Here is a 19941-nt window from a genome sequence, read left to right as displayed (position 1 = left end):
CGCAACAGTGACATCAATCAAACACGTTCACCAGCGGGCTGTCACCAAGTTGCTGAACCAAGTTTTTGCACAACATCTTGTCACACTGCACAAACTGCAGAGAAACATGACAGGCTGCTGCGGTGTTGCCTCAGTAAGACAGCTTTCGAGAACCATACCTGGAAACAAACAGCATTTGTAGACCCGGTTTGGCCTGTTTGCAGGCTGGGCGAATTTCTTGAAGACAACACACCAGTCAAAGCACTCACTTTATGGTGATTGACTGCTTTCATGCCTTTCCTGATTGTGAACACTGTTTGCAAAACATTTCCTTTCGTCACATTAGGAGAAGAAATTAACCGCGCAAAACATTAACTGCGCAGAAATAGTTATTATCTGCAGCTGATCCTTCATCCTTCATGCTGCTGATATACTCGTGTAACTGGCCTAGTGAACAGTCAATACTTAATGCAACAAATACAAAGGAAAATGAAATAGGCACGGTCAGTTTTCAGTGCAGGTAGTTGCTACAAAACACCAGCAGTCGCAGCGACTCCATCACACATAAGGCATCATTTCAGTCACCACACAAAGCGTGCAGAACGAGACTGGCGTGCGGGAGCCAACACGTGCGTCCATCCGTCCGTCCGTCGGTCGGTCGGCCTGATTTGCCCCCAACTGCTGTCCAAATATTTGCTTGTCAGTTTTCTAGTTCGCTTTCTCCATTTTATGTTTACATTCCTCATGTGCAAGTAACTGAAAACTTTCCTGCTCTTCCCGTATTTCTCTCAATCGCTCCTCAAATTCTATCTTACTGCTAGCTTTTCTGCTCTCGGATTAGAGCAGGAAAGTTAGCAGTAAGCAGGCTTATGGATGGTGGCGCCATCTGGAAGAGGCCAATAAAACCTGTTGCCATAGGTTGCCACTATCTTCTGAAAAGCGTTTTTTTTTTTTGCTTCTTTTACCTCTCATCTCTTGGACTGTTATATCTATAGATTTGTTAATGCATCTGTTTCACTGATTTTGTTGCTAGGCAGTTGTGCATTTATCGACAATCTCAAAGTCTATAACTTCAACACAGTTTACGATATTCACCACGGGTGTCACTGCAATCCCTGAACACCTGAATTCTGGCCAACTCGGACCACCGTTTTCCGAAGCCTACGCGAAGGTTTGCAATGGATAATATCAAAAACCTCTGGCATGCTATAAAACCCCTTGATAATCTTAAACTACAACTCTCCTCCTCAATTCTCTTTGCACTGCATATGGCCTGCTTTTTCTCCTAAGCAGCTGCAGCAGTGAATGGAAGCAAGTTTTTTGGGCAAAATTTAAAAGGGCAATAACAATATCCAGAATACTCAAAGCAACGTTTTTGAGTAGGGTGCTTTTTGTTAGACCACCTGAATTAGAAAGTAAGATGAGCTTCTGGCTGAGTTAGTTTGACACTTGAAACACTGTCTCTGTTTCAAGATGTTTTACAATGTGTATTGAACTTATTATGGCCTTTGGCACGTGTCCACCTGTGTTTTGTTTTGTTTAGTCTGTATTGCTGGTATTCTTATTCAGCATGTCTTCTTGCAATAAATTAGTTGTGAGTGCGGCGTCTGTCTGAATGTGTGGCTTCCTAATGAGAACGAGGTTTTCGCGCTACAGTTTTGCCTGAAGTGACTTGGACAGTCCCCTAATTTCATGGGTTCAAGCAATGTCAGCAACCACACATTGGTCACAACTGAAATGCACAATTTGCTGAATATTCTTTTAGATATTGGTCTGAAGGAAGCTTTTTAAATAAAATACAGCAAGGACTTATGGGAGAAGCTGCCATTCTGCTTCAGTATGAATAAAACATCTTGCATGCAATGAAAAATCGCTAATGCGTTACATGCATATACACTATTGTTTGCAAAAAATCCCCGATTGTTATATCACAACTGTTTTCGTTACTGGGCCATCATGGTGGCTTAGCTGTTTGGCTGCCGATCCCAAGGTCACAGTTTCGATCCCATTTCGATGAAGGCAAAACACAAGAACGCTTCTGTGCCATGCAATGTCAGCGCACAACCCCAGGCAGTCTAAACTAAACCGCAACCCTCCGCCCCTCATAAGCCTTCGAAACTGTAAACCACAAAATTTATAATTTATTACTAAAATCATTATTAACTGGCTTTGTAATCAATTGTAAGAATCTTGCCTCACACTGAAAAACACACCCGCAGAGAATCGCTTTTTCAGAGAGTTTCTTGCATCTCAGCTGCTGGAAAGAATAGATAGCTCTTCTGCAACACTTGTTCATAAAATCATGGAGGGTGTGGTGCCCCCATACAGACTGAATAAAAGTTGGCAAATGGCATGGTTAGGAAGTGTAGCACAAACATCAGGGGGTTATCGCTTGTGCTCTAATCTAGTTCCCCTTACAACAATGCTGATAAGGGTGCTGTAGGTGCCTGAATAAATGAACTAATATTTCTGAGAACAGATGCACTTGGAGCGGGTGTGTATGGGTTACTTGAAGCTCTGCTCTTCAGACATATCCAACTATGATTTCCATAACTTGAGGTGCATGAAATTTCGCCCCCATCCACCTGCAGGTAACTATCTGTAAAAATAAGGCTATTCCGTGGTCGGCGAGGGGGTTGGCTTCTGCATTCATTACCCGGATGTCATTCTTATGTTGCCTTGTTCGTTGGTGGAGGTTCTTTGTTTTTGCTGATGTATGAGGCCAGGCATTTGGAGCATGGATTTTGTAAACGACACCCGGTTGTTTTTCTCTGGGGATGCAGTCTTTCGTTCGTGGTATGAAGCGGCTGATTGTTGAAACGGATTTGTGAGAAACGTAGATTTCATGTTTTCTCAGAATGCATGCAAGTGCCTCGCTGGTTCCCCTTACATATGGAAGCACAACGCAAGCATGTTTTGTTGTTTCACTGCTGGCTGGCCCCCAGTTCCTCCGAGCCTGTCGGCGACCAACGCATTGAATAAAGCCACATGTGTAGCCATTTTTCTGTAGGTCGGTGAAAACAGTGGCTTCTTTTCTTTCTGCTTTGGAGGAGCAGACTGAGACGACGGGTGCCTTGTGGCTAGCAGGGTGGTTAGAATTAAAATTTAGGTAGCGGCCGGTATGGGTCGGCTTCATACCAGCTTCAAGCCGACTCATACCGACCACTACCTAAATTTTAATTCTAACCACCCTGCTAGCCACAAGGCATCCGTCGTCTCCTCTCTCCTGAGGAGAGCAGAGTCAGTCTGCTCCCCCCGCTGCTGCTGGCACACATTTTAGTCACCCGTGGAGGAGAGACCGAGTTTGCCCCGAAATGTTGGCCAAAAATAAAATATTGGTTAGCGTCAGTTTTCTCTCAACTATTGTTTTAAGAACCCAACCAGGCGGACTTCCGTCAAAAATGTTTTCGTTCCAAGCCTGATGTGCTGCGTACTGCATTAGCTTGTCATCTAGCAGAGGCCACACTAGGCATGTGTGCAAAAGTTGAAGGGCACACAATGGCTAGAGTGACGAAACATCGCTTGCCTGTGCTCTCCAGTTCTGCGGCATCAGCCTGGCGGCTGATTTCTTCTTGGAGAACACGGTCCACCTCTGCCTCCACTTGTACTGGTGAGGAGCGGTGAGCACGTGCAAACTCATTGAGCGAATTCCAAGTGTACCGGAGTGAATCCATAAACCGCTGCTTCAGATCTGAGCCCATTCGGCTCAGGCTCTCTTTGAGCTCTGCAAGGAAGGTTTGACATTGGGAGCATTCACTGGTGAGCACATTCAGAAACGTACTTGAGCATGTGCCTTGGCCAAGTTGCCTAGCACCATCGACAGAGCACTAAATAAGCAGCATGAATAGGACAAATTGCCGGGCTAGTTGGTAATGATCCATTCTTGTTGACAGCGCGTTTAAAGCACAGGGACAGAAGAAACACAGAGGACGACGTCACAGGCGCTGAGTGACGTCGTCCTCTGTGTTTCTTCTGACCCTGTGCTTTAAACGCGCTGTCAACAAGAATAAATAAGCAGCAGCCTCTCATTTGCGCTGTCGGAGAGCACCAACCCAGGAGAAACTGCATTCAATTTTCCACTTTTGCTGCAGCATGTTTACTCTTTCTTTACCACACCATAGGCCATACATGACCCACGTTTCGAGCCTGCCGCCAAAAATTAAGGTCAGCGCTCCTGGAAACGCTGCGCCATCTCGTATGCTTTTATAACACTCTTTGCTTTAAGTTTTTATTGTTTAACGCGAGAAGATGATGTGAAGAATGAAACTTTGACCGGATGTAGTCCAAGAGTCGGCGATCATGACGTCTCTTGCGCTGTGCACTCCTAGAAGGCGAAAAGCTACATTGAGCCCTACTCTCTTTTTTTTTTTTAAGAGCAGCAGCGGCGAGTTAGACAACCTTGCGGAAAGGTCGGATTCCAGTTCCGATGATGAGCCTTCCTCTCAGGGGCCCGTGACATCAGCGCATGCTCGCGCATTTCATTTTGCCATCCATGTTGTATTTTATGTATTGCGTTTGATTTGTAAATGATCAGAGTGGCTTCATTTGGTGCTTTAGGATCTTTGCAACATACTGCCAAGATATTTTACCATATGCGCCATGTTTTTGATTATGATGATGTCAGGGAAGGCGACACCCCCTTTCACCCGTAGAACCAACCCATTCACAACCAACAGAAAAAAAAAATGAAAAAAGAAGGAACTGCAAGCTCTGCTGTTAAAAAAAAAATCAAGAACAGAACTCGGAGCAAGTGTAAAGTACACCTCCATTCCATGCCCTCACGCGACTGCTTCCTCTAGTGGCACAGCAGTAATATCATCAATTTACCCTTAAAGGCCCTTAGGTTAGGGCAACACATAAGGGGGAGGGGGGGGGGGTAGATTGCCCAACTTGAAAGGCCACGGAAAGTGCAGTGTATTATATACGCAGATGAAAATCGCAAGAATGGTAGCTGAGAAGATGTGCAACGTGTTGTATATTTAAATTTTTTGTAATCAATTGCTGGCTGCAGCAGCTTATTTTTGTTTTTCTTGTATTCTTTTTGTGTTACCAGCATATTTAACCAATAAATTTTTAGAAAGCCTTGCACACACAACTCTGGCGTTTTTTTCATTTGGAAGTATAACCAATAAGCTATAGTTTCATGTATTACAATGTGCAATGCATTTAGCACTTCTTGAAGCAATAACTTTTATTTTAAAGCCCTCAAAATTGGCCATTTTTGCACGGTAAGGAAAGAGTTAAGCATGCATGAAACCACCACACCATGGCACGAATCAACGCACAGTCGAACCTGATTATATCGAACTCAGTTAGATCGAATTATTTCTCAGCACCGTAAAGATACAACGTGAATGTATAGGAAAATGTATGGCTACATCGCACAAAAATTAGCTGTCACGTCCATCCGATCAACTCTGGGCAACTCGAGACTCAAGAAGCTGGCTTTCCCTCAGCACAACTCTGGGGTTAGCTTTCCCGCACAGAACTCTTGGTGCTATCATGCTATGCAGGTGGTGGATGCACACCCAGCCAACCAGAATATGCGTTTCCAGTGCACTGCAGCAGTTACACCACATGGTCACGTAGTGCGCATGTCCGGTGCATCATGCGGCCATGGTTTTTGCTGTCTCTGAGTTCGCGTGAGGGCAGCCAAAAAACGACAGAACCTCTCCTTTTCCATGAAACTGAAATTTATCGAGCAAGCTGAACATGGTGAAAAGAAATCTCAAGTCACTACAGCATTCAAGATTCTGAGAAGCCCGCTTAGCACCATTTTCAAGAACAAGGCTGACGTTTGGGCTACAGAGTAGAAGAGACCCAGTGTAAGAAGCAAGTCTCTACAAAGCTTGCAGGGTGTGCTTTTGGTTCCGGTGACTTCCAGGCCCAATCGAAGAGCGAGAATGACCTGCAAACTTTTTGCCAAGTGGCTGAAGACTTGGAACAACAACCTGGTGGGCAAACATCGCAACGTCTGCCTCATCGTAGACAACGGCTGTGTCCACAGCTGCAGTGCTAGTTTCAGCAACATTGCACTTCGCCTCCTGACGCTGAATGCTATTGGTGCGTCAACCCTTGAACTAAGTTTGGGGTTTAACGTTCCAAAGCGACTCTGGCTATGAGGGACGCCGTAGTGAAAGGCTCCAGATAATTTTGACCACCTGGGTTGTTTAACAGGCACTGATATTGCGCACTACACGGGCTCTCGATAATGCGCGAGGTGAAGGTTGGTTGCAGGAAACGTCTGACTGAACTGCTACTGCAGAACCTGAGCACTGGAAGAGACCTAAAAATCCACCTCTTAGGTGCCCTGTCTGTGCTGAGTGGGTCGTGGAACGATATCCAAAACACAATTATACAGAACCACCTCCGCCACTGTGGGCTCTGCTTTCCAGGAGAAGACAGAGCAAATTCTTTGTCGGGTGAGCTCAACGAAGCCATTGAGGATCTTGACGATTTGTGGAACTAGTTCGAATTTCTTGGTGCTATTTGTGATGGGGCATCCGCAGGTGACTGTTTCCGTGGACAATGACATTGAGACTACGGGAGAGCTTGATTAGGAAGAGATCATTTCCAATGGATAACCAGGACACCACTGATGCGAATTGCGACAAGGACTTGAGAGAACCTGTGCCCATGTGCTTCGACGCGCTCCATGCGCTCAGCATTGTTTGTCGTTTTTGCGCAACGATAAAAGGCTACAGTCTCAGCTGTATGGAGTACATCAATAACATTAAAATGTATTCTCTCTGAGGCAATCAAGATGAAGAAACATAAAAAATTAACAACTATTTCGCTTGGTAATCTGCGCACAGTAAGTGGCTATCATAGATATACATTTTTTTTCCCCATCTCAATGTGCTTGTACGCTGTTAAGTTTACTGCTACTTTCATATCAAATTACACATTATATCAATCTTGTAGGCTTTTTTTTTTGCGAGTTCGATATAAGCAGGTTCTATTGTCTTCACGCAGTAAACAGCACAGTTTAGGAGACAGACACAAGAAATGTCACTGCTATCAATGGCCAGTGCTCTTTGCGTCTGCTGCAGAGGGGCACAAAGTACACCAGCCAAATTCAATATGTTATGTGCAGCACTAGCTTGTAATATACCAGCTGGAGTGAACATGCATGAGCAACTATGTTCCACTTTGTTTACGAGCTGCAGTCCGAGTGGGATGTAAAAGCGTTTCAAATGGTGCTGCCCCCTGACATCAGAAAATGCTACCGGGAAATGTAGCATTTTCCTCAAAACAGTAAAACTGGCAGTTCTGGGGTGGTGCACTATTTCAAAACATTTATCACAGAATATGATTTAAAGGAGTATAGACACCTAATTTTGGTGGCATGTTTTCTCTGCAGTGATGCGTAAGACATTACATGGATCCATGGATACGTGGATCACCACGCGGAGTTTGCCTACAACCGCTTAATAATTTATAATCGAATTTTTCTCTCATGCAGTTTCGGTTTCAATCCCTCTGCGACTACCAAAGTTGCACTTAGGTCACGTTAGTATTAAAAATTGCAATATAATCACCGCATCTCCATTTGTTGCCATTCCAACTATTGAGTTAAGCTGGGTTTAACGTTAAAGTGAATTAAAATGATGAAACAGCGATTATATCCCAGTTTTTTTATGCCTCGCATGACCCAAGCACCCCTTTGACGTCAGAGCTGCTGTTTGGATGTTTAAACTGAAACAGCATGAGTGAGAAATCTGATTACAAATTATTTAGTAGTCGTAGGTGAATACGACATGGTAATCCATGTATAGTAATGCCTTATGCATCATTACAAAGAAAACACGCACCCAAAATTTAGGTGTATGCACTCCTTTAAGGAAAAAGACAGTCATGAATTACTAGTACCATGAAAACAATTCAGGCGACCAACACAATTTCAAGACAAAAATCAATTTTATACACATTTTGTCTGCAGAGGACTACAGCTCAGTAGCAACACTGATGAGACAAGAAAAGGACACAAACACAGGGGCTGACTAACAGCTACATTTACTGCCTCGACGTGGCTTCGACAAGGAAAGAAAAATACCTCATGCATCCATCATTATACTTCATCCTTCTCCCCATCCCTCAAATTATTCAGGAGCTCTTTTTTGCTCAGACGAAGCCTTGCTGACACACCTGTCAGAGAATTTCTTCACCCTTGTGGTGGTGTCCCGGTCAAACAGCTGTTCCTGTGAAGGCAGGTTTGCTTCGCACTGGCTGCAGTGCTTGCTTAATGGCCCGAGTTTACATCCTTGAGATTTCTTTTGTGCTCTTGTATTCAGGCACCTTCCTGTATGGGCAATATAGATATTGTCACATTTTTTTTCACAGTTTACAAGACACGGACAGTGTCTTGTCATACAATCGGGTTCTTGAAAGGGGCTGTGAAAGGGGGTCTCAACAAAGATGCGTTGTGCCTGGGATGCTAAAAGATGCCGCCTCACAAATATCCTCCAGCAATAATTTTTTAGGTGCGTTTTGTGGAAGCTGAGTTATCTGTAGTCAAAATTTGAATTTCCGCGCCTTTGCGCCTTTCTCTCCCCTCTTGCCACTTTCTGCATGCTGAAATGCCGACTTTCCTCCGCCGGCCCCTTGCACTCGCCCTCTCGGCGTGAACCAATGCTAGCAGTCCGCTGCTGACGTAACGAGCGCGGATGCTGACGTAACGAGCATGGATTCAAGCAAAAGCCCAGCACTGCGGGTTGCTGCTAGTTGTAGAAGCGGCAGTTTTAAAAATTGTGTTGTAAATTACCGGCTCGCTTTTGAGGTCTTGTATGCGGCATGAACGCTTGTTGGCCTTTACTCGACGTAATTCGAGCATTTTATAGACAACCTCAAACACCCTTTTCAGGGACCCTTTAAAGGGGTGTCAGAATTAACCCTTCTACACAACTGGTGCAATTTCTTTGGAGGAGAAAAGAGTACATGAATTCCTGCTCTATTTCCTATCTTGTTCACGTTGTGTGATACAGCATGCCGGTAAGGTATCACCGAAGCCTTCCTTCGACAGCCACTTGTGTTGGGTTCTTTCCTGGGCTTTCTAAAAGCATGCTTACCGCTACAGCAATAGAAGATAGGCCTGAGTAACCAGCTTCCTCAAGGCAATGTGCTTGTCTCTAGAAAGCATCTTCCTGTCACTGTTGACATGATTTTTCAAGAGCGTTGATGAAACAAGCGTTTGCAATGGCTCTTTCTACAGACTTGGAGTGTGTTGAAGCATATGGAAAGACCCATTGGCTCACAGGCCAGTACACGTGTTCAGAGCTGTTATCCAGACTCTCGTGAGGCCGTCAGTGAACATTGTTACGACTTTGGCCACTCGACACCCCTTCGTCGCTGCTCAGGATTACCAAAATATCGTGTATGAATCGAAACACAATTTCTATTCCAAGCTCGATGCATCGACCCCATAGCTTATGGTCTAGCTTACGCTAAAATAGGAGGGACAAGAGAGAAAAAAAAAAAATGAGGCTGCACTAGAGCGCTCCTGCAGTGTGGCCTTTTTCTTTTCCACTTTTGTTCTTTCCGAAAAAAAAAAAAAAAGTACACTGGCTCCCCAGCCCCCAGATATGTCCCAGACTTACTTTTCTTTAACAAAGGCCTTCCTGAATTGGTGGCTTTTTTTTACCCTGCTACCACCATTTTTTTCCTCTTTAGGAATGGCTTTATCGATGTTGCTCTCATTTAGGCATCCTCAGTGTTGAACTGAAGCAGCACTGCTTGTGAACTGGGCTACAACGGGAGCGGAGTGTGTTGGTGCATTCAAGTCACTTGCTCAGTGTGACCCTTCAGTCGCGTGAAGGGAACTGTCAGATCGTCTAGTGAAGGTACAATATTTTTTTCTTTTAATGACCAGTCCTTACTTTTTGCGGCATTTTTTTTATTCTCGCCATTCCTGATGCTGCTGTGTGCTGTGAGAATAAAGAGGACATTTGTTTACTTACCGCTCCGCTTCTGTCGAGACAGTTGTGCTGGTGGGCACACTACTTGTCTAGTGACTAGTGTGCTCAGCGGCTTCCACTCAGCTTTTATTGCTTGCTACCTTTAAGAAGAAACTGAAATGCAGCGAGGCATGGTCGAACTCGGGTGCGTTGTTTCTGAATTTACAAGGTGGCATTGCCATCTGCTTCCCCCCCTCCCCTCCCCCTTAACTTAGTGCTGAAATGATTCTAAGTGCCAGGTTCTTTTTTTCCTAACAGATGCGCTGTTAATGTCCTAAACTGCACATTAACCCCAGCAATCCTCTTGCTGGGTGGGTGGTTGCATCAGTCCTTTGCTGGAGGCTGCAAGGCTTGGGCTGTCTGTTGCCTTGGGGTTTTGTTTTTACTTGTTGGCTGTCCTAGGTGTCTGTATTCAGCCGTCGCTTTTTCCAGATAAAAAAGAGCTGCCAGGCCAAGTGTGTCTGTGTATAAAGGCTTCTCTGGCTGTATTTTCAAGGCAGACAAGATGGTCAGTTGTTGAACAGGTTTTTTTAAATCTACACTGGTGGATGTCGAGAATTTTCACGAGATTCAAGTACAAACATCAGCCTAATGTTCACAATGCTTTCAAATGATTTAGCAAAACAGCTTGTAAAGGCTATGGGCCTGTAACTGCTAGGAGAGGTTGGTGGTTTTCCTGGTTTCAAGAATGGTACTATATCCACCTTCTTCCACACCTCGGGTAATTTTTCCGACGTCCATATTTTGTTAGAAAATCTCAAAAGTGCCTCTACAGAGGGCAAAGAAAGATGTGCCAGCATTTCACAATGTATCGGATCACGGCAGTCTGTTTGCCAGTAGATAGAACTTTGTTTATTTCATGAATTGTAATTAAATTATTGTATGGTTTGTTTGTGTTGTCGCTTGTTGGAAGCCTTTTGTTTCTACGGTGTGTTTTTGCGATTTAAAAAATGGTGGCTTTGTTGTATAACTCCCAAAGATTGCTGAATGGCTAGACGTGCAGTAGCTATAATACAAGTTGTGAACATTGCGTTGAGTTTATCGACACTAAGATCATCCGAGAAAAATTCCCGATCAACCGAGAGAAATGTCCAGTGTGGCCTTTTCCCGAAGTAGTGCATAGTCAGCTTTGTCGAGCTTCCAACGACATGGTTTGCCTGGAATGACTGATGATGGTGATGACAAGTTAATTACCACAGAAGAATGATCATTTCCGTAGGGGTTGTTGAGAACACCCCATTTAAAATTGATAAAAACAGATGAACTAAGAGGCAGTCTATGCAGCTCATTTTTCCAGAGCTTGGAGAGCAGTAGGTAGGTTTCTCCGTGTTGAGCAGGCAGACATTATCGGACAGAATAAAATCCTCCAAAATACAACCTCTAGTGTCAGTTTGTTCACTTCCCCCAAACCCAGAGTGTGCACTAAAATCTCCAAATACCAGATATGGCTCAGGCAGCTGTTTAAAAAGTGTTTTTGAGACATTAAGTGTAACTGTTAAGTGTGGCTCGAGAAATATCGAACATATTGTACCGTAATTTCTAGACTATAGACCGCACTGGGTGTATAGTCCACAGGGACGAACTCAGGCTGAAAATGCTTTTTTTTTTTTTTACATAAGGTGGAAGCCACCATGTCCTTGCGCATGCTCAAATGCTGTTGAGACGGCTCTTCATCCTTTGCGAGCCTTCGCAACCGTTGTGACTGTGCCAGCCGTGGAGTTACATCTGCATTTATTATTTATATTCATGAGGATTTGCACATGTGCTCACAAATACAAGCCCTGGAAACCAGCCACTCTTAGCTACCGCGACAGCATTTGCTTGCATATCGGAGCTCATTTCACCATGATGTGAAATGTCGCACGCGCCCACTCTGGGCACGTTTTTTTTTCTTTCATAGCCACCTTCTCTGGCTCTGACAGACGATCTAAAGAAACAAAATCATGCATAGCCTGCACACGCAGATAGTCCGCATGATGCTAAATTTAAGCTTTGAAGCATGTGTAGTCCACGGTCTATAGTCCAGAAATTGCGATAATTGTTTTGAAATGTAGAACAGTGACTGCAACAGCTTCAAGCTTGACTTTGCGAGTTGCAACACCACTCTGTACAGCCACACCTCCAGAGAGCCTACTTGAGTGGCTCTCTGTCACAGCAGAAGACTTTATATTTCTTTAAAATGTGCTTATGCTGAGGTCCTAAGTTCGTTTCCTGTACACTCAGAGCCACGTGAGAAACTGGGTTTAAGAGGTCTATTACATCACTGTAGCTGTTCAGAAGTCCTCGACAGTTCGAATGAATTAGGAGTGATATTTTTCTGTTTATTTGGGGATATGGTTAAAAACCTAGACTCCCGATTTCTTGGGGCCTGTTATCTCGCAGTGGCTGTTCGGGCGAGTTGGTATGTCATGACAAAACTTTTAGCACTTGCAAACGAGGACGAACATGAAGAAGACAACAGACGTCCTTCTCAGGGTAATTATATCAGAAAATTATATATGGCAGAAGTCAGTCGCTTGATTCTTAAAAGAAAAACTAAACCTTTTAACACTCAAGGACCGTTTCCTTGTAAAGAACTCGGAAGAAATTTTAGACTTTTTCAGATCGCAACATGACAAGGACGTCCAAGCCTTCTTAGCAGACATCAAAGATCTGTACGGCTCACTACCCCAGACAGGCTTAGTAAAGTGTATTGCGGACAGAATTGACGATTTAGGTGTTGTGGAATTCCAAAACACTACAGGTGTGTCTGTACAAGGCTTTTTAGATCTATTAAATATTTATCTTGACTCCATATATATAAACTGGTTAGTTGAACCCTACCTTCAGAAGGAGGGCGTGTGTATCTGGTCTTGTTTAGCACCAATACTAAGCAATTTGTACTTGTCCCACCTGGACAGAACGCTCGACCAGTGCCTTTTAGGTATGTGGATGACTTTTTGCTTGTTTGTGAATGCACCGTGGAAGACCTTTAGAATGTGTATTCTGAAACTATAGAAATTTTTAAAGAATGCCTGAACCCACTACAGGTGACATATGAAATGCCAGATGACAAGGAAATCCGCTTTCTAGACATCAGACTGACCTTCGGAGAAGGCCACACATGCTGGAGCTATGCTCCTAGGACTAACAAACCATTACTTCCTTATAAATCAGCCCATTCTAAACTAATCAAAAGAAGCACTGTTAAAAGTTGCCTTAATAAGACGCTCGAGAAATCATGCGACCACAAGACAAAAAGCACAGTTTCAACGAACAGGTCGAATGATTATGAGAAGCAGGCTATCCCAATGCACTGTTAGTAGCAGTAGCCAAAAGTCTGACCAGCAAAAGCCAATCTCGCGTTCAAAGCCTAACTGAGAAGTACAAAAGAGTAGCTGTGCTTGCATATCTTAACATTTCGCATAATCTGAAAAAAATCAGGCAGCGAGCCAGTGTTAAAGTAGCTTTTTCGGCGCCCGATAAACTAGCCAAGCTGAGCAAAATGACTAATCCCTATGCCATAAAGAAAGACATGTGCACAACAAAGCACGAAAGGAGACATGTGGACTGTGCAGAAGGGGTCGTGTCATGCCCTAAATGCTATGCAGCCCAGATCAGCCAGTGTGTAAATGAGAGACTCAGGGAGCACAACAAAAACCGTAAAGGAAACTGAACACTGTTTGCAGTGCAAGTCGGATGGGTGTCATCCCTTGTTTAAAGAATGCAAGGTCATAAACCGAAACAAAGAGCAACTTACACGCGAGATTGTTGAAGCCAGAAACACAAGAAAATTGAAAGACAATTGTGTTAGTGTTCCTTCTATACCGCTCTCAGGGAAGGAGCTCGCTTTCCTTGGGGGTGATAATCAATGTTAAGCTGGTTGTTTTGTTTGTGACTTATGGAGTGATAACTGGTGTAAGGCCGCCGATCTTTTCCAGCTGCGTACGTCTGCAGGAAGCAGGACGCCGGCAGATGCGGAAACCGCTCCCCAGTATAAGCGAGAGCCCCCCCCCAACGACATGAGCTATCGCCATGAAGGCACCCGCAGCGTCCCGCCGTGCCTCATGAACCAAAAGCGCATTCCCAGGAGGGCCGTGACGGACACCTGTCATGGCGGACAGGCAGTACTCGCCAAGAATGTGGGAAGACAGGGGCGATCCTTAATCTGGTTTCCCGGAGCGGCAGACAAACCCCTTCATGCATATTAGCTGTGTCCCGCCGTTGGTAGCGCGGCAGCATCGTGGGCCCTTTCACCCCCTCCTCTGTTGCTGACGGGCGACGCGGACCGATGGTGAGTGGCGGTATGCCTGAGGCAAGGATTAGCTCCGAAGGGAGAGCGTGTGGATACTCTCACTTGAGAGAGAGTGGTGGCGTATTTGTTTTTTTATTTAGTTTGTGTTGTTAACAAGACCCTGGGTTCGAGGCTAAGCCCAACCCAATGGGTTGTCCCCATCTCTCATGTTATTTTTGATTGGAGAATTGATGCTTAGGGCGGGCCACTGAAAAAGACCGCCCTTAGTCCTTTGTTAATGAAGTGCTTAAAAGCGCATGTAAACGGATGCAGTCCAGTCCAGTCTGAGCTGGGCTCCATGCTTAGCATGTAACGTGGTGCTACTTAGGCTCTAACCTGCTCGGTCGATGAGTAAAGTAGAGCAGTTTGTTCTTTAGTAAATTCAGTTCTGCTTTTTCCAGTTTAACTCTCTGTATATGTATGCTGTAAATATATGCTCTGCTGTCATCATCTACAAGCTCGCCTCCTGTCCATCTTCCAAGACGAACGACACTAGAGGAAGGATTCGTAAACCATCCTCGAAGAAACGAACGACCATTGAAATTCTACTAGCGGTTTGGTATTTGTGGTTTTCTAGCATCCACGTGTATAAAAAATGGTTCACACAATGAATAAACACCAGTTGAAAGTTAGTGCACGTCTTCTTCATGGCCATTGTTACGTTTCGCCTACGACGCGCGGTATAGCCGGCGCGGATGCAACGGACGCCGGGGCTTCGTTCAAAGTGGCGGTCATTTTGGGCCCGTTCAGTGCTGCCGTAACGCCTCCCGCCAAGCGCGTCCAGGCAGGTTTCAATGCCACGTGTTGTCGTGTGTGCGTGTGTGTGTGTGTGTGCATGTTAGTGCCCACGCTTGTCAAAGCGCGGCAGCCGGGGAGAGGAGCTCCCCAACAGGGAGGCGAGGAGGTCTGACCGGCGCCGGCCCGGCGGACGCGTCACTTCACGTCTCAACATGTCCGTGCGTCGCCGTCTCGTGCGACTCATCCGAAGCCGTTCCTTCTTGCCCTCGACTCCGAGCGTATAAAAGCCGCTGCCCCGGACGCCAAAGAGAGACTTCGATGTTCTTCCGTCGAGTAACGTGGTCGCCCTGACCGGCTGCTCTTTTGCGATGCCAGAATAAACAAGTTGTTCTGTTGCCAGTCGACTCATCCTTTGCCGGGACCTTCGGATGTTTCCAGCTGTGCCCCAGGCCGCCAGGCCAACGCTACCCTTGGGGCTTGCAACCCATTTGCAACAACTGGTTGCCAGCGGTGAGATCGCGACAACGGAGGCCAGCAGCGAAAATATGCGGTCAACTGTATGCTGAGCAGCACAACGACCATCCGGGAGCAGTGCAACGAGCCCTGTGTGATGACTGGTTGCCTGCAGCAGAACGACTGCGCTGAATTCTTGGCTGCGAGGTTTAGTGAGTGCGGGACTTTCATTTTCTGAGTTTTGCCAGGCTTTTGTTAGTGTCAGAAACAGAGCTGGTAATTGTGGTTGTCGTTGCTGCCGGGTTAGTTTGCGGCAAGACAATAGTAGGCAGTAGAGAAAGCAGCATTCGGAGCAGCCATGGATTTGAAGTCGTTGCGCAAACCGAAATTGCTGGAGCTTGCAAGAGAGTTGGGTCTGGATGTCTCAGACAAACTCAGAAAACCAGAACTGCTAAGGGCTATTCTTGAGTTGGAGGCTGAGGATGACGAGCTGTCGGAATGCCTTGAGACCATTAAGGAGAGGGAGCAGAAAGACGAGCGCGAACGTAAAGAGCAAAAAGAGGAGTGCGAACGTAAAGAGCAAGAAGAGAAAGAGCGCGACCGTCAACACGCTTTGGAAATGAAGCATCTCGAGGTAGAGATGGAACGCGCTCGTAATGGAAGTCAGGCACATGGTGCAGGAGAACGGGTATCGTTCAAAATGACTGACCTGATGCGGCCGTTTAAGCTTGGAGAGGACATTGGTTTGTTCCTGGTTAACTTTGAGCGAACGTGCGAGAAGCAGGGGTTCTCTCGGGAAACGTGGCCACAGCGCTTGCTCACTTTGTTACCCGGCGAGGCGGCCGACGTAGTCGCTCGCTTGAAGAGAGAGGAGGCAGAGGATTTCGACCAAGTGAAATCGAGTCTGCTAAAAAAGTACAGGCTGTCAGCGGAGGCGTTCCGTCGGAAGTTTCGGGAAAATGAAAAAGGCAGAAGTGAGTCATTTACAGAGTTTGCCTACAGGCTTATGTCAAACATGCAGGAGTGGCTCAAAGAAGAGAAAGCGTTTGGTGACCACGAGAAAATTCTGCAGTGTTTCGGGCTAGAACAGTTTTATAGTCGGTTACCTGAGAACGTGCGGTACTGGGTCTTGGATAGGCCAGACGTTAGTACAGTGGCTAAAGCCGCCGAGCTAGCCGAGGAGTTTGTGACGCATCGGGCTCGCGGAGCTAAGGACGGTCAAAAGGGTGAATTTGGCTCCGAGTCTGAGAGGCCGAAGTTCACACCCATGAGAGCAAGGGGGGACACACGTAGTGCGGATGCGAGTGAAAGCAGTCCGACCGAACGTAAGGAGATGGTGGCAGCCGAAGCCAAACGCAGAAAGCGGTTCGAGACGAGGCAAGCGCGCGTGTTATACGTGCCAGAAGCCGGGTCACTTTTCGGCGCAGTGTCCAGAAACAAAAAGAAAAGTCGTGTGTTTGTCATTATGTAGCACTGACGTGAACATGAAGCTTCTCGAGCCTTACATGCGAGACTTCCTCGTGAACGGGAAAGAGTGCCGAGTGCTTCGTGATTCCGCAGCTACAATGGATGTAGTTCACCCCTCTTACGTAGAACCCGATATGTTCACGGGCGAGTGCGCATGGATCAAGCAAGCCGTGGAAGCTCATAGCGTGTGTCTGCCCGTAGCAAAAGTGCTTATTGAAGGACCTTTCGGAGCACTTGAGACGGAGGCCGTAGTGTCATCTATGCTGCCCCCCCAGTACCCGTACCTATTTTCGAACAGGTCCGATCACCTCCTGCGCGAGAAGGGGCTTTTGTTTGGTGAGGCTAGCGTTCAGGCCTTAACCAGATCGAGAGTTCGGGAGCCCGCTGCAAAGGCGGTAGTTGCGGGGCCGACGTTGTCGAACAATGAAAAAGGGTCGGAGGCGCAGCAAGCTGATATTCAGAGCACGTCCGATCTTAATAAAATTGAGCCTGTAGTGTTGAAGGCACCAGGTACTGGAGAGGAAATGCCCGACACGGGAAAGTTAGAAGAGCTTCCGGGACTAGGCTCAGTGACGAACAGGGAAGACACTGATCAGGTCATTAGTGACTTAATCATTAAAGCACCGCTGTCGGGTGAGCAGAAAACCGAACTACACCAACTCTTACAAGAGTTTCAAGGTCAGTTCTCTGAGAGGCCTGGTAGGACTTCTGTCCTTACTCATGATATAGAACTTACCTCCCCAGAGCCAGCACGATCCAAGGCGTACCGGGTGTCACCCCGCCAGCGCGATATTATGGAGGCTGAGGTAAAGAAAATGCTACAGCTCGGTGTTATTGAGGTGGGTGAGAGTGATTATACCTCCCCTTTGATTTTAGTTGAGGTACCGGGCAAGGAACCTCGTCCTTGCATCGACTACCGCAGGCTTAATTCCATCACTAAGGATCAAATTTATCCGATCCCTAACATCGAGGAGCGCCTTGAGAAAGTTAGTAGCGCTCAGTTTATTTCCACCCTAGATCTTGTCAGGGGTTATTGGCAGGTTCCACTTACAGAAGAGGCTAGTAGGTATGCGGCGTTCATTTCACCAATGGGAACATTCCGTCCTAAAGTTTTGAGTTTTGGTTTGAAGAATGCGCCATACTGCTTTTCAAGCCTCATGGACAAAGTGTTGCGGGGACAGGAAGAATTCGCTTTACCGTATTTAGACGACGTAGCGATATTCTCCGCATCCTGGTCTGAGCATATGGCACACTTGCGGGCAGTGCTAACCCGCCTGCGCGAAGCGGGCTTGACAGTCAAGGCTCCCAAGTGCCAATTAGCACAGGCCGAGGTTGTCTACCTCGGTCACGTGATTGGACAGGGTCGTCGCCGCCCCTCTGAAATAAAGGTGGCCGCTGTGCAAGACTTCCCGCAACCGCGCACGAAGACCGATATTCGGTCGTTCTTAGGTGTTGCCGGCTACTATCAGAGGTACATCCCCAGGTACTCCGATATCGCGGCTCCCCTGACGGATGCTCTAAGAAAAACAGAGCCCCAAACAGTCGTCTGGAGCGAGACAAAGGAAAGAGCTTTTAGCGCCCTAAAGAGCGCCCTAACAAGCCAGCCTGTGCTACGATCGCCAGACTACACAAAAGGGTTCGTTGTTCAGTGCGATGCTAGTGAGCGAGGCATGGGCGTTGTACTGTGCCAACGGGAAAATGGAGAAGTGGAACACCCCGTCCTTTATGCTAGTCGTAAGCTGACCTGTCGTGAGCAGGTGTACAGCGCCACCGAGAAAGAGTGTGTGTGTCTCATGTGGGCCGTTCAGAAATTGTCATGCTACCTAGCCGGCTCGAGGTTTATCATTGAGACGGATCACTGCCCTCTCCAATGGCTGCAGACCATCTCTCCCAAAAATGGCCGCCTCCTGCGCTGGAGCCTCGCTTTGCAACAATATTCCTTTGAGGTGCGTTACAAAAAGGGGAGTCTCAACGGTAACGCCGATGGCTTAAGTCGAAGCCCCTAACGTAGGAATCCGCCTCAAAGTTGTTTGTTACTGATGTTTTCTTCCTGAGGCAGGATTTTTAACATATTGCTTTTGTTTAGTGTTTCAAAGTGATTATGTGCTTTCTAGTGCAATTTTCCAATTTGTGAACGCGTTCTGAGTGCTGCTTGACTACTGTAAGGAACTAGGCAGTAGTATAAAAGGGGAAAGAACCTGGCATAGCTTAGTGAGGGTTGTCTCGTGCTTGCTGACTGAGCGGTTGCGTTTCGGCGTAGTTCTAACGCTTGCTGGGAACGAGCACAAATATGGCAACTCTCCCGAAGTCACTTTGCAGTGCCCTATGTGAACCTGAACCTGAGAACGAGGCCTTCTCTGTGCGCTGCGCTCATGCAACGCCGAGGGACGACCGATTTCGATTACGAGCATCATCGAGCGACATCCCTCTGGACAGCGGATGCAGTCCCCTGACCATCGGGATCTCCTTCTCCCGGCGGGGCGGTCTGTTACGTTTCGCCTACGACGCGCGGTATAGCCGGCGCGGATGCAACGGACGCCGGGGCTTCGTTCAAAGTGGCGGTCATTTTGGGCCCGTTCAGTGCTGCCGTAACGCCTCCCGCCAAGCGCGTCCAGGCAGGTTTCAATGCCACGTGTCGTCGTGTGTGCGTGTGTGTGTGTGTGTGCATGTTAGTGCCCACGCTTGTCAAAGCGCGGCAGCCGGGGAGAGGAGCTCCCCAACTGGGAGGCGAGGAGGTCTGACCGGCGCCGGCCCGGCGGACGCGTCACTTCATGTCTCAACATGTCCGTGCGTCGCCGTCTCGTGCGACTCATCCCAAGCCGTTCCTTCTTGCCCTCGACTCCGAGCGTATAAAAGCCGCTGCCCCGGACGCCAAAGAGAGACTTCGATGTTCTTCCGTCGAGTAACGTGGTCGCCCTGACCGGCTGCTCTTTTGCGATGCCAGAATAAACAAGTTGTTCTGTTGCCAGTCGACTTATCCTTTGCCGGGACCTTCGGATGTTTCCAGCTGTGCCCCAGGCCGCCAGGCCAACGCTACCCTTGGGGCTTGCAACCCATTTGCAACACCATCCTTGTTTG

The 19941-nt window shown here is 46.9% G+C and overlaps 1 protein-coding gene across 3 annotated transcripts in view; it reads right to left on the bottom strand.

Annotated features, from left to right (window-relative positions):
* The window catches only part of PAPLA1 (Phosphatidic Acid Phospholipase A1), a 142541-nt gene that overhangs the window by 50064 nt on the left and 72536 nt on the right, over window positions 1–19941 (bottom strand). For all 3 annotated transcript variants that reach the window (XM_077642100.1, XM_077642094.1, XM_077642107.1), the window contains one exon: window positions 3506–3703. In XM_077642100.1, coding sequence (XP_077498226.1) covers window positions 3506–3703 — 198 coding nt within the window. The remainder of the gene's footprint in view (window positions 1–3505; window positions 3704–19941) is intronic.

Source organism: Amblyomma americanum, chromosome 1, assembly GCF_052857255.1.
Source record: "Amblyomma americanum isolate KBUSLIRL-KWMA chromosome 1, ASM5285725v1, whole genome shotgun sequence".
NCBI classification, from domain to species: Eukaryota; Metazoa; Arthropoda; class Arachnida; order Ixodida; family Ixodidae; genus Amblyomma; species Amblyomma americanum.
Note: the sequence above shows the minus strand (reverse complement) of the source record. Positions and strands in the feature narration are given on the sequence as shown.